The sequence below is a fragment of the Vicugna pacos genome, chromosome 12 (genome assembly GCF_048564905.1).
Source record: "Vicugna pacos chromosome 12, VicPac4, whole genome shotgun sequence".
Lineage (NCBI taxonomy): Eukaryota > Metazoa > Chordata > Mammalia > Artiodactyla > Camelidae > Vicugna > Vicugna pacos.
In genome coordinates, this window is record NC_132998.1 from 30229840 (window position 1) to 30244751 (window position 14912).

The 14912-nt window shown below is 34.1% G+C and overlaps 1 protein-coding gene across 2 annotated transcripts in view; it reads left to right on the top strand.

The window, feature by feature from the left end:
• The window catches only part of NUP37 (nucleoporin 37), a 44942-nt gene that overhangs the window by 17774 nt on the left and 12256 nt on the right, over positions 1–14912 (top strand). For both annotated transcript variants that reach the window (XM_006205903.4, XM_072973164.1), the window contains exon 5: positions 1953–2047. In XM_006205903.4, the coding sequence (XP_006205965.1) occupies positions 1953–2047 (95 nt within the window). The remainder of the gene's footprint in view (positions 1–1952; positions 2048–14912) is intronic.

The window sequence follows — 14912 nt, forward strand, 5'->3', positions numbered from 1 at the left end:
CAAATTACAGTTCTAAGATGAATAAGTTCAAGGAATCTAATGTACATCATGATGAGTATAGTTAAAAATCCTTTCTTTTACTTGAAAGTTTCAAAGAGCTAATATTCTTACCATGAAACAAAACTGATAATTATGTAAGGTGATGGAGCTATGAACTAACCCTATTGTGGAAATCATTTCACTAATCCTGTTATGGTAATCATTTCGCAATATATATGTGTATCAAATCATCGTGTACACTTTAAACTTACACAGTGTTATATGTCGATTATATCTCAATAAACTGGGGGCAATTAAATAAATAGCTCTCAGTTTGCATGGAAATTGAATCATGTTTTGTATAAGAACAGTATTGCCTTATTGATTTTCCAGTAAATCAAAAACATGAATAATGTTATAAAAGAAGGATAAACAATAACCTTTCTGTTCATTTAGAGAATAGTAAAATTTATTCTCTACTCTAAACTGTATGCAATGGGCTATCTACAATTTTACCATAATCCAGTGTACTATATATATTAGTTAATTTAAAGCTGTACCAGTGAATAGCAAAGTGTACAAATGGTACATAAAATTTTGACCCATCAAAAATTAATAGTTATATTTGCAACAACAGGGATAGACCTTGAGATTATCATGCTAAGTGAAGTTAAGTCAGATAGAAAGACAAATACAATATGTGGAATCTACAAAAATGATACAAGTGAACTTCTTTACAAAACAGAAATAGACTGGCAGACATAGAAAACAAATTTATGGTTACCAAAGAGGAAGTGGGAGAGGGATAAATTAAGAGTTTGGGATTAACGTATATAAAATAGATAACCGACAAGGTTCTATTGTATAGCACAGGGAACTGTATTTAATATCTTGTAATAACCTATAATGGAAAAGAACCTGAAAAATAACAGATTTATATATATATATATACATATATATAAATATAACTGAATCACTTTACTATACACCTGAAACTAACAACATTGTAAATCAACTATACTTCAGTTAAAAAAAATGTTAATAGTTGTTAACTATTATTATTCCTAGTTATAATTGGCATTAAATATTAAATGTTAATTTAGTTTGGCTTGTAGGCCTGTGAGATAAGCTCTGAAGAATGATTTGGAGGACTTGAGTTTGTTTGAATCAAATCCTTTTTTTACCTGATGATTTATTTCTAAGTTGTAAGTAGTACCAAATAGAACCACTTTATTAATCTTAGACCTGAGATCAAATTTGAGTGTTTGGAAGGAAAGTAGGAAGCAAGAGTTATATTCCATTAAAATATTTAAATATCTGATCTCTGATAGGTCTGTTTAGGATTTCAGTTATAAAGATTTAGATTAATTGAACCTTGCCTGCTCACAAAGTCCTTTATCTTACAATTTCCTATTTGTTCCTTCTATGGCCAGAAGAGGATTTCTAGGTTGTTGTGATAATGGGCTTATAATACTAGCTGTCTCCAGTGCTGGTAGTTACATTGAGCAAGTAAATAAAGACAGTGGCCAGTGAGTTCTATCCTATGTGTTTATTAGGTAGCAGCCAGTGTACAGAGCAGCAAGTATGAGGTAGAGTCAAGTGGAACTCCTATCTCAGTGCCCCTAGAAAGTTCTTCTTGCTCTCACTTTTATTTAAGCTTTATGTAATAAGTGAGAAATGAGGTGATATGAGGACAGGTACAGTAAAAAAAAAAAAGTGTGTGTGTTTTTGTAAGACATGCACACTAGAAAAGAAAGATCAGGCTAACAGCAGTGTGTTGAATGATCAGCTTCTTTCCAAGATAAACCTTCCAGAAAAGTGGGTGTATAAATCATGCTTTAAAAATAGCAGATTGCTAAAGAAATATTTATAGAAAAGAGAAGCATGCAATGAAAGCAATGAAGTAAAAATATTAGGTAGGGATATTGTAGATTATTTTCCTGTGTTCTTAATAACTTTTCCTCTTATGTCAGATTTTAGAGGGCCATTCAGATTTCATTAATGATTTGGTATTTGATCCCAAAGAAGGGCAAGAAATTGCGAGTGTGAGTGATGATCATACCTGCAGGTATGTTGCTTATGTTATAACCCGATTTTTGAATTTTCATCTTATTTTAATGAGAATTACATTTTTTAAATTACAGAAAATACAGCTTCTATATATATTCTACAAAATGTTATAAAAGAAGCATACTTTTTTTAAAACTTAAGTATGGCATGAACATGAGTTTCAAAACCAGTGTGTTGAGTTCTCATCCCAGTTAATAGAAACTTCCCTTTCTGATTCTTGGGTGCCTCTCTGCCTATTATTTTGAATTTGTGCATTTATGAAATTTCAGTATATATTAGACCAAACACTGGACATGATGAGTAGGATAATAAAAGGCAGCTGCCTTATTGTGAAGTTATTTCACAAATCCTGTCTGATAAGTTAGTGTTAAACTGAGAATATCATTTGCTAAAGCAAGACTCGTGGAAAATTTAATGTTTTAACAAATTCTAAAGTCTATATAAAGTTTTTCTTTAGATATAATACGTTTCTATATCACATTCTTCCATCTCACCCCCTAGTTTGGAATGGATGAGGTAACTATAACATTTTAAACGGTAACTAAAGCTGGAGAATATCACAAGTAAAGAACAAGATGAAGAACAAGAGTAGGAGGTGGAAATAAATTAAGGAGTCAGGAGTGACTCAGTCATTAGAGGAGTGCCAGTTGCTTCATTTGTTTTAAAGGTACTGTGAGAAAAAAAAATTGCTCTGCTATTTTGCATACTTTCAATGTTTGATAAAGCTATAACAAAATTATGACCAAATCATTAGTATAAGTACTTGTATACATATAAAAGTACTAAATGTGTGTCCTTTCACATTGAAAGTAAAGCCACTAGCTTCTTTTTAAATTTTAATCTTAATAGCTCAATTTTTTAAAGTTACACAGTCATAAGCCATTACTCTTTATGTGCTGCCTGTTAAAATTTTCATGTCAAGGACATGAAAGATTTACATGATATTAAGATTCCAGGGCCCCAAGTGTTATAAAACTAAGTTTGTATAGAGACTGAACAGTATATGGGACCATTTTTAATGTAAAACTTAAATTAGATCACTAGAAAGAAAGAATGACATTTTAGTTCTCTAACACATGGAGTTTCCTAATCTCAAGCATTTGGAATAATGAAATCTGAGAATGTGGAAAATGAGTGTCTTTGCAAGCCAAGGAATAGCCTCTGAATAGTGAACAACAGCCAGAGAGACCTGGGATTACATTCACTGGTCTGATTTTTTTCTTTTTCTTGTAGTAGTGGGAATTTTTGTAGAATATTAAAATTGTCCTAAAAAGTTTGGGGGTTGACAGAGGGTTGCCAGCTTTCTATTTTGTCAAGTGATAAGAATTTTTAAAAGGTCTACTGCCTTCTATTGTTACCATCATTTTATAAAGAAAGAACATTATTACTCTAAAAAGGAGAGAGGACTTAACTTTAAAGCAAGTCCTTTAATTTAAATAAATTTAACTTTTTGAAACTTGCTCGTAATTGTCTTACTTTGATAGGCTTTGGTTGATGGTGTTATTGTTCAGTAAATACATACTCTCCCTTCCCCCCTCCTGTGGAAGGAAGAGATTTTCTTACTCTGTTGAGATTAGCCATGTGACTTATTTAAGCCATTGCAATGTTAGCAGGTGTAACTTAAGCAAACACTTTAAATAGTTCAACTGATCTGTCTTGTCCTACTATCCTCTGTCTTCTGCTATAAGATGAGCATGTCCTAGATAGCTACTGGTCCCAGAATGAAAAACATATGAAGCAGGTATGGACCCTTCTGGCATTATGAAATAGAGCTTCCCACAGACCTATATACAAGAAATTTGTTATGTTTGTAAGCCTCTGAGATTTTTGAGATTGATAACATCATTGTAGCAATAGCTGGGGAGCTAAATTTAGAATTTATCAACTTAGTTTGCCAACTAGAAATAAAGGACAATTTTGATTGGCTTTTAAAGTCAAAACTCTTGAGATAAAAGCTTAACAATTTAGATATGATTAAAAAAAAGATATAAGTAAATCAAGAAGTTTAAGGGAGAGTAGTAACATCCACTCCCACAGTAACAAAGGAGAAAAGGACTTCTGAGGGGACAGACTACAATAGAGAAATGTTTCAGTACAACTGTCTTCATTAACTCAAAGTATAGAATTGCCAAGTTACAAATAAAGACACTGGCAAAATGGCAACTGTGCGATTTGGGCGGAGAAAATAGCCATATATACTCCAGGAATCATTTCTATCACTCTTCTGAAGTAATGCCTACCATAGACTGGGTCTGCATGTTGGTGGTGAAGGTACATTAATGAAATCCTTGTCCAGTCATACTTAAAGCCTGTGTCATCTTGGGAGTAGTATTATATGTAGTGACACAATGCTTTAAAAAGACATGCTAAATAGAATAACTAGACTGAAGGTCAATAAAGAAATATAAGATATTAATAACATTTTAAACTAACTATGTGTAGCAGGCGTTTGAAACATTCCAGACACTCCCAACGTAAGAATACACATTCTTCTCAAGTGCACATGGAACAGTCTCCAGAAAAGCCATGTGTTAGGCCTCAACAAACCTAAAAAAATGTTTAAAGATTGAAATCATACAAAGTATCTTTTTTGACCACAGTAGAGTGAACTAGAAATCAGTAACAGGAAAACTGGAAAATCTATAGATATATGGAAATTAAACATCATATTCTGATTAAATAGCCAATGGGTCAAGAATGAAATCTCCAGGGAAATTAGAAAATACTTTACTATTTGTGAAAATGAAAATACAGCATACAAGATTTATGGGATGCAGTAAAAGCAATGCTCAGGGAAATTTATAGCTATAGACACCTACATTTAAAAAAGTAGAAAGAACTCAAATCAGTAACCTAAGTTGACACCTTAAGAAGCTAAAAAAAAAAAAGGGAAACCCAAAGGTTGTCGGAGCCAGCCGACAATCGATCAGGTCCAGAAACCTGTGCTGCAGGACTGAGAAAAGGAAAGACGTAACAAAAAGACAGCAAGACAAGACTAAAAGGTGGGGTTGAGAGGGTCTCACTCTAGCCCGCAAGACGCTAGGTCAAGAGTGGACGACGAGTTTATTTCAGGTGGTTCTTTTATATGATTTTAACCCATTAGCTCATACATTCCTGCACGTAGGCAATAAGGCCTAACCTCGTGACTCGTATACATTCAACTCAGGTGATACATTCAACTCAGGTGATTGTTCTCTAAAAGGATCACTGATTTGTGTGCCAATTGTATCTCTCCCTCCGAAGGTCTTTTGTGACTTAATAGCTCAAAGATGTTTCCTCAGGCATTAGCGCACCTGGTGCATTCTTTAGTAAAAGAGGTGGCGGGACAGAGATTGTTCTAACTCAATTGACCTTTGAGCCGGGCGCCCCGCACTGTGGGAGTTTAGGCCCAACCTTTGTGCTCGGCAGCCTCAATCTCAGAGCCTGGCGCCCTGCACTTTGGGGTTTTACGCCCAAGTTTTGTGCTCGGCAGCCCTCCGTCACGAGCGGCTCCCCGCAACTCCCCCTTTTATTTTTATTAAATAAAGACCTAGGTGCTATATGGCGGAGGACGATGAATAAGCAAGAGAGTATACAAGGGGCCATGCAAATCAGGATCAAAATTATTATGACAATCACCAGAGCATGTTTCCACCAGCCACTCTTAAACAAAGCTAGTCAAAGCATTAACTTTTGTCATAATATCCACAGTTCCTAAAGAAGGGACAAAGATAGCAGCTAGATAGTCATACCATTTAAATGCTGATCGAGTCCATCGAGCATGTAAATTAGGCATATTAGCAGGAACCCCCTGTACAGATTTTACAATTCTACCAGGGGCTATAACAAATCCTAACGTACAGCGTCCTACCCAACCACAAGGTAACCAGGGCCAAATATTAGTTCCACAAAGCCATTTTGTTCCATTAGGTGCAGCTATTCGATGTCCAGATTTATAGTCCCAATCAGATCCCGGCCACTGAAACAGTTTTTTACAAATGAATGTAACATCAATAGTCCAATTACACAATTTTTGGGGTAGATATCCAAGATATTTCCAATCTTTTTTTGAGTGCATGTTGGGATGCTGTTGTGATCATCTTCTGAGGTGGTGTTCACAAAGCCGGAAGATGTTCTTCTAGGAATCAAGCTTCAGCAGCCACCCAAGCTTCATTTCTTTTCTTCTTTAAAGTTCAGTTTAGAAATCTCTTCCATTCGTCCAAGTCAGCCGAGGGGGGCTGAAGAGGGATTCGAGGTGAGCTGCCCAACCGGAAAAATGTGCGGAAGGCGGCTGCAGCCGCGGCGCTCAGCACTCCCTTCCCCTTTAACAAGATGGCGCGTTCCCCACATAAGAGCTGGATCTAGTTCTGAATCAAAAGGACTATCGGTTGCATTTACTGCAGCAATATTTTCTATTTTCACAGTATCAAACCTCTCTCCCTCAGTGGCTGGGTCGAATTGCCATAAAGGGAGAATAGTAGCCGGCATTTTATTTGGACCATTAGCAGTATAATAGTCTCTCAAACGAACTCCAACAACCTTCCAAGTTTCTAAATTAACAGTACCTTGTTCCGGAAACCAAGGACAAATTTCTTCTTTACTATTATTTTGCCCCATACTCTCAAATACACTCCCCGCGGAAACCCACTTTCACTTTAAATCCGCGAGCTCTCCGTTCTCTTCCGCGGCGGTCACTGCAGCAAACTCCTTCCAGATTTCAGGTCCCTGTTCGGGCGCCACTTGTCGGAGCCAGCCGACAATCGATCAGGTCCAGAAACCTGTGCTGCAGGACTGAGAAAAGGAAAGACGTAACAAAAAGACAGCAAGACAAGACTAAAAGGTGGGGTTGAGAGGGTCTCACTCTAGCCCGCAAGACGCTAGGTCAAGAGTGGACGACGAGTTTATTTCAGGTGGTTCTTTTATATGATTTTAACCCATTAGCTCATACATTCCTGCACGTAGGCAATAAGGCCTAACCTCGTGACTCGTATACATTCAACTCAGGTGATACATTCAACTCAGGTGATTGTTCTCTAAAAGGATCACTGATTTGTGTGCCAATTGTATCTCTCCCTCCGAAGGTCTTTTGTGACTTAATAGCTCAAAGATGTTTCCTCAGGCATTAGCGCACCTGGTGCATTCTTTAGTAAAAGAGGTGGCGGGACAGAGATTGTTCTAACTCAATTGACCTTTGAGCCGGGCGCCCCGCACTGTGGGAGTTTAGGCCCAACCTTTGTGCTCGGCAGCCTCAATCTCAGAGCCTGGCGCCCTGCACTTTGGGGTTTTACGCCCAAGTTTTGTGCTCGGCAGCCCTCCGTCACGAGCGGCTCCCCGCAAAAGGTAGCAGAAGTAAGGAAATAATACAGATCAGAGCAGAGATAAACAAAACAGGGACTAGATTAACAATAGAATCAATGACATAAAAGACTAAGTGACATGAACAAATTCTTAGAAACACGAAACTGCCAAAGCTCAAGAAAAAATAGAACATCTGAATAGACCTGTATAAAAAATTAGGAAGTTAAATCAGTAATCAAAATTTCCCAACAAAGAAAACCCAGGACAAGATGCTTCACTGGTAAATTCTACCAAACATTTAAAGAATTAATACCAATCTCCCAAATACTTCCAGAAAAATAGAATAGGAGGGAACACTTTCTAACACATTCTGTGAGCCCAGCGTTGTCCTGATACCAAAGCCAGACAAAGATGTCAGTAGAAAAGAAAACTATAGACCAATATTTCTTACAAATATAAGATGAAGAATTCTCAATATCTAGCCAATACAAGAAAACTCTTAGAAGACAGCAGGGGTAAATCTTTGACCTTGGATCTGGCAATGGTTTTTTAAACCAAAAGCACATTTATTAAAAATAAATAAATAAATTATACTTCATGAGAATTTAAAACTTTTGGACACCAGAGGACACAGTCAACAGACTGAAAAGACAACTCACATGTATTCCATTACATATATGTGCTGCATCTTCTTAATCCATTCATCTATTGATGTGCATTTAGGATGCTTCCGTATCTTGGCAATTAGAAAGGATGTTGCTGTTAATAGTGGGGTGTATGTATCTTTTTGAATTAATTCTTATTTTGTGGTTGGTTTTATTCCTTTGATAACTATGTAAGTTTAAAAAGCTAAAGCTCTAAACATTCTTAGAAACAATAGTACGTATATGTAAATTTAAATATGTACAGTATATTGTGTATATGTATTTACATGCAATAAATTGTATATGTGCGGTCAAATTGTAACACTTCTACCTAATAAAACAAAAATGAAAAAAAAAAAGAAAAGACAACTCACAAAATGGGAGAAAATATTTGCAAATTACATATCTGATCAGGGCCTCATCCAAGATACATAAGAAAATCTTATAAATCAAAATAAAAAGACAAACACAACCCAGTTAAAAAAATCGACAAAGGACAGCAGTTCTCCAGAGAATATAAGCAAATAATTTAAATGATGAGTAAAGTAAATTTATAAAATAAGTGAATAAAAAGTTTTAAGTACTAAGCTTTATTATGAAGTCCTACAACATGAACAGTGCTACAATATAGATTCTTAACATTTTGTACTATAAAGAGCAGAAAAATGTTTCTCTCTAGTTCTGCCACCTCAAAGAAAAGTATCATAAATAAATTCAGTGTTTTGATCTGTGCATATTTTCTGATGTTTGACTTCAGCATTTTCAACAGAGACACAATATTATAATCAACTAAGAGATTTGTGGCCTTAGGGACATCAATTCAAAACAGTCTATCCCCTGAACAGATGCATAAAGTTTACGTATTTTATTGAAAATTGCCAAATTCTGAGTCAGACATAATGAAGATAGTTCTCACTTGTACTAGTATGTCAGTGTATCCATTAAAAAGTTGTCGCTTGTTTATCTCTTGATACAGAGAACAAATAAGTTTATCGAGAATAAATTTAATATATAAACTAGTTCATTCAGTCAGCAGATATCAAGTGTCTACCATGTGCCAAGCACTGCTAGGTACCTGATAACCACTTGATATATTTTTAAACCTGTGAATAATCATTTCAGAACCATTTCAAGCTTCTCTAAGACTGACAAAGTTATTTTATTACCTGTAAATGCATTGCAGTATTAATAAGTGAAAATTACTAAATATTTTGACTGTTTTACTGTATGCTAACCATCACTCTAAGTGCCTTACCTATGTAAATGTATTCAATTTTTACAACAACTCTGAGGTAGATACTAATTTTACCCTCATTTTACAAGATGAGGATACAAGATGTACAGAAGCTAATAAATTGTGGAAAAAGACTTAGCTGTTAAGGAGAGGCATAGGAATATTAAGCAGTCTGGCTCTAATACCTGCACTTACTCAATTTTTTTTCCTGAGTGACAATTTTCAGATTCATCCTGAAAAGATAGTATTTGTATCTAAGAATATTTTAAGTGTTTCTTACTTCTTTACATTCTGTAATATAAGTTCAGTAATTCAAACTATGAACTTAGGTGCTACTTGTAATATGAAATATAGAAGATGATAGATTAAATTTATCTAATATTCCATCTAGTTTTAATATTCTGTAATCTGTACAAGTTTATAAGAAAATTGAGTTCTCATGTAAGTCAACAGTTCTTTATCAATCCCAATACCTCATTTTTTAAACATTTTCTAACGTATTATAGAGTATATAGGGTAATATACTATAGAGTCTTAAACTCATAGAAAACATAACCTATCAAAATACATAATTATAAAAAATTATAGTATCTTAATTGTACTATGCATTTCTATTAAAAAAAACTGTTACAGAATAGCAGTACAGTGTGTATATGCTCAGATACAACTACATTAGAAGATGCAGTGCAGTGAGTCCCTGTCACTCTTTACAATGAATAAATTTGAGTATCACAAAAATAAGATAAAAAGAAGATAAAAGGCAGAAGCAATGCTGCCAAGTTGCACAATTGCAGGAATATGGCTTGCAGAGTGCGATGTAAATAGTGCCATCTGGAGTTCTGCAGTATCATAGCCTTGAGCAAAACTAGTTACTTGGATAAAAACTCAAGTCAGTAGTAATGAAAAAATTTATTATGGGAAATGAAAAATGGAAATAATGTCAATCAAAATAAAAATAACATGACAAGACAAATTACAGGATGTCAAGTTAAAAAAATAAGGAAGGATAAATAATAATTTACTGTTATGTCATAGGATAGAGTACTACAAAGATTGCAAAAATTGTATCTCCTGTCTTGAAATGGCTCCACCTTTTGAGGTATTTCTAAGTTTTACTGTAACATCCAAAAGTCAGTAGAATGTCTAGCATCTCTGATTCTCATTCATTAAATGCATGTAGCATCCCAATAATTAAGATAATCAAAAATGTCCCCTAAGGTGTTGGAACAACCCCCTGTTGAAAATCATTGATTTAGATAATAATAAGTGAGCAGGCACTGTTCTAAGTGTTTTATATGAATTAATTCAGTTAATCCTCAAAAGTTTCTTTTATTCTTTTATTCAAGAAGTTTTAACTTTTTTATATTATTGAAAAAGCAGATGTTCATATTACCTGTATATTCTGATCAAAATCAGGCATTATATAGGGTTTAACAAAATTGATAGAATTTTGTCTAGAATCATGTCTACAGAAGTTATCTGCTTGTGAAGAATTTATGATTTATGAAAGATACCTTTGCTAAAACACTCTAGTACCAGTTCTTGAAATGAAGATGTCATGTTCTGTCTTCATATGTCATTAGCCCAGTTTTCAGGTGAGGTACAAGAGTAAGGAGAAACAGAATTTTGTAGATGATGAGGGAAACTATCCTAGAGTAGACTGCTCTGGCCTTTTCATTAATAAGGTATTTTGCAGGGCCAGCCATGGTTTACTACCTTGGAGTCATCTCAGCAGTAGAATAGTGCCCTTGTGATAGGTATTCAGTGAATGCATGGGTGAAGGAATGAATACAACCCTGTCACCATGTCTTTATTAAAAAGACATCATTACCAAACAAAGCATCTGATGGGGCATATGTTTAAGAAAAGAAATTCCCAAGTAAGTCATAGGATTGCTAACCATTCAGTCTCATGTTCTATAGCATTTCTTGAGGGGGGTGGTGAAGTGGGCGGGAGATGTAATTAGATTTATTTATTTTAGTGGAAGTATTGGGGATTGAATCAAGGACCTTGTGCATGCTAAGCATGAGCTCTACCACTGAGTTGTACCCTTCCCCTTTACATCATTTCTTTTGTGGTCCCTCATCATGTCCACCTTATATAGATACACACATATACATACATATACATATTCACACACACGTGTGTGTGTGTGAGAATGTGGATATGCACAGGAAATTTATAAATATTAATATTTCAAATTATGACCCAGCATTATCCAAAGAAGGTTAAAATTATTTGAGAGATAAATAAGTGCATATTTATTTAGAATTATTATCCCATACTTCCAAAAGAAGGTAAAAATGGTATTTAAGTATTTAATGGGTTAAGCTTATTTTAAAAACTCACTAATGCAGAACATCTCATTCCCAGTGAGTGCCAAATAACAGATGTTCTTGTATATTAAAAACAGTACCGTTCTGTAAGAACAAGTCAGATCGACAAGTATTTATTAAACACGTTTAGTATAGCCAACGTTTAGTACTTCGGGGGATACAAAAGAAATAGAAGACCCAGTACTCACTGTAACTACAAAAGATGTCAAAACTAAATCCCTTCCCTCCTCCTCCTCCCCAATAATCTTTTAAAATATTAGATAAAATTTATGGTGAAAGAAAATTGGCTTCTAGAAACCAAGGAATTCTTACTTTAAGACTGAAATAATAGAGGCATGTAATGTGCCATTCACTGTGTCTATAAAACATGGGATGTTAGTAGTTGTCCATGTTCTAGGTGTCGTCATTTTTAAAAAGAATAGGAGAAAGGATGAGAAATAAAAAAGAATGATTTTTTTTTTTAGGAATATAACAAGATTACATGAAAAGGGAAAAATAAATTACCTAAGATACTCACAAAGACAATAGTACCGTTTTTTGGAAAATTTAACAAGAGAAAAAGAATGTTTATCAAATCTTCTGTGTATCTTGTTATATCTGTATATTCTGTTAGCTAAGTTCTTTCATCTCCATTTAGGAGCAGTTAAACTGTGCCTAAAAATTGCAGGTACAAAGTGAAATCAGAAGAATATATATTATTCATTATAATGTTATGGTTAATTCCAGAAATAAAATTTTCCACTTGTCTTCTAAAATACCCTCTAACTGTTGGTAACATCTTGAATCAAGATCAATTATTGCACAGTTATAGTAATAGCTTTAACAATCAGATAAAAGAGACAGTTTGTGTTGAGTTTACCTCTGGTGAATGAAGCATAGGGATTTGTTGTCTTTATAAGAACCATTCAAAAACTAGTAAAGCCTTTTGATCACATTTGCAAATCTTTTCTAATTTAAGGCAATGAAATAGTGTGTTAATAAAAGATTATAATAGAGTAAAAGTTACAAAGTGATGAAAGAATTTTCTGAAATTTTATATGATCGTGTACTGTTAATATCACTCTGTAGTATTAAACTCTTTGTTCTCTCTCATGTGCCCTTGTAGATGAAATATAAAACCAGTACTTCATAAAGTGTATTACCCTATCAGTGATTACAGTAATTTAAGCTTGCTTTATGTAGCCATTGTGTGGTTGTACTAAGTGAATTGTATAAATGAGAATCTTAAACATTTTTCAGGTTTATTTTGAAAGTCCATTTATGTAACTGATAATGAGTACCCTTTCCTCATTTATAACATATATTCAAAATTTGTTTGCAAAGTGTATCAGTATTTTTCTTGGAGATAATGAAAGGTTAGTATCTCCTGGGTAATATTACTGGTGTTTGTGTTAAGGTTTATGTTAGTTAAAGGAAAAGTCCTTTTGCTCTAAATTCCTTGAAGCTGAAATAATTACATATGATCTGTTTGAAAACTACCAGGTGGTATTTCTTTACATTTGAGAGTTTAATTTTGAGGTTTATTTTTAAATGTGACAATTTCTCACAATTCCTAACCTTCAAAAATCTGTATGTCTATGTCTATATTTAATGTCAGTTCTACTCTGGGGTGGCCTCAGGTAGTTTCTCCCCTCTGATGATAAAGTTGTAGTGTCTGCTGCATTTGTTCATAATTTTAAGAGAACAAAATGAAGGAATAACATGTAAGCTTATATAAGATTTTTTTTTAACCCCTCCAAGGCTTCATGAAGATGTACAATAGTAGATGTTTCTTGTATGGTGTAGTGGGTTCATTAGTGTTGTTTGAAACAGGCCACTTCCTCTCCCCTCCAAAAAACATACTGCTTTTGATTATCAGATGTCTTATATATATCCCGAACTAGCTAAGTTGTTTCTGTATTACTTCTGTTCATGTATATTTGAGAGTCTTCAAGATCCATAGTTAAGACAGAGTGTTCTTCCCCCAACGCTACCCCAATTAAAATCACAAAATAAGTGATCTATTTAAAAATAATCCTTGCGGGAAATAGAAAGAAGAGGACTGAGAGCCTTCTGAAGGTAAGCAAATGAAACATTCCTTAGGAAATCAATCTCCATTGAGGAGCAATTAAACTAAATCTAAATGAATCTTTTTGACTCATTTTTAATTATTGAAGGGTAAAATAATAAGCATATGCAATTATCTTTTCTTTCATCCTCATAATTCTTACTCTCAAGTCAGTAAAATTTCAGGTAATCCATTCCATTTATTATTTATACTACTTGCTTAGTAGTATCAAGTTTGTTTTTTTTAAAGCAGAATTACTCTAATCTTATTTCTGAATATATTTGAAACACTGATACATAAAGTACCCTTTCAATATTCTTATTTTATGTTCTTATGCCATTTCATTGCCTCCATTGTTACGGTTTTTGCCTAGGTATCAAAGTTCTTGACAGTCTAAGCCTCAAGCTGACTTATTTATTAATTTATGAGTTTATTTATTCACCACTCTAATCTACCATATCCCTGTCAAGATTTGTCCACCTGATTCCTAGATATGTGCTTTTAATTATATAGTTCCCCACCTCTGACCTCCTTTTGCACTTAAAACCAGATATTTTAATACTAAATTATTTTATAATTTGTTTCACTTTTTTCCTGTTTCTTTAGTTTTCCCCTTTTTTGAATCATCCATAGCATGATGAATAACTTAGTGACTGATTATTGGGAGATAAGAGAATAAATCTTCATTTTGCTGTTACAGACTCAGTGAAAAACAAGTTTCTTGTCTAAGAATGTTGGAGGTTCCTTTCCTGCACCTAGTAACATTGTAAAGTGCTGTCTCTTCTTTATAACTACATCTTGATGTTACTTTTCTTCTTGTTTTCATATTTAGTTAATCCATACAGTGGTTCATGTGATTCAGTCATGTCTTTTAGAAAGACTGTGGTTTGAATTTTTTGCTTTTACCAGTTACTGAGGGCCAAATGGATACAGATGTGTCATTTAATGTCATCCATTCCTTCTTTTGTCTGTGTTGTCAAAAACATTTGGTAGCAGAAGTTTCCTTCTATAATGAACTCCTTAACAAACAGTGAGCTGCCACTTAAAAATGGAGAACAAACAAATGAAAAAAACAAAGTATTGCCCAGGAAATTTCCCTTTGAATTTTCAGAGGGAACATCTCTACTAATTGTCAATAACATTTAAATACCATATGGTTGAGAATACTTAATGTTCTGCTGAAAAGCACTCAGCCTGAAATGAGGCAGTAATTTTAACAATAAACTACCAAAAGTAAGGTAAATGTAATTCATGATCTTAGATCTGAATATCTCTTCGCCTGTACATTTTACAGCTAAATCTGAAAGTTCTGCCTAAGATCACAT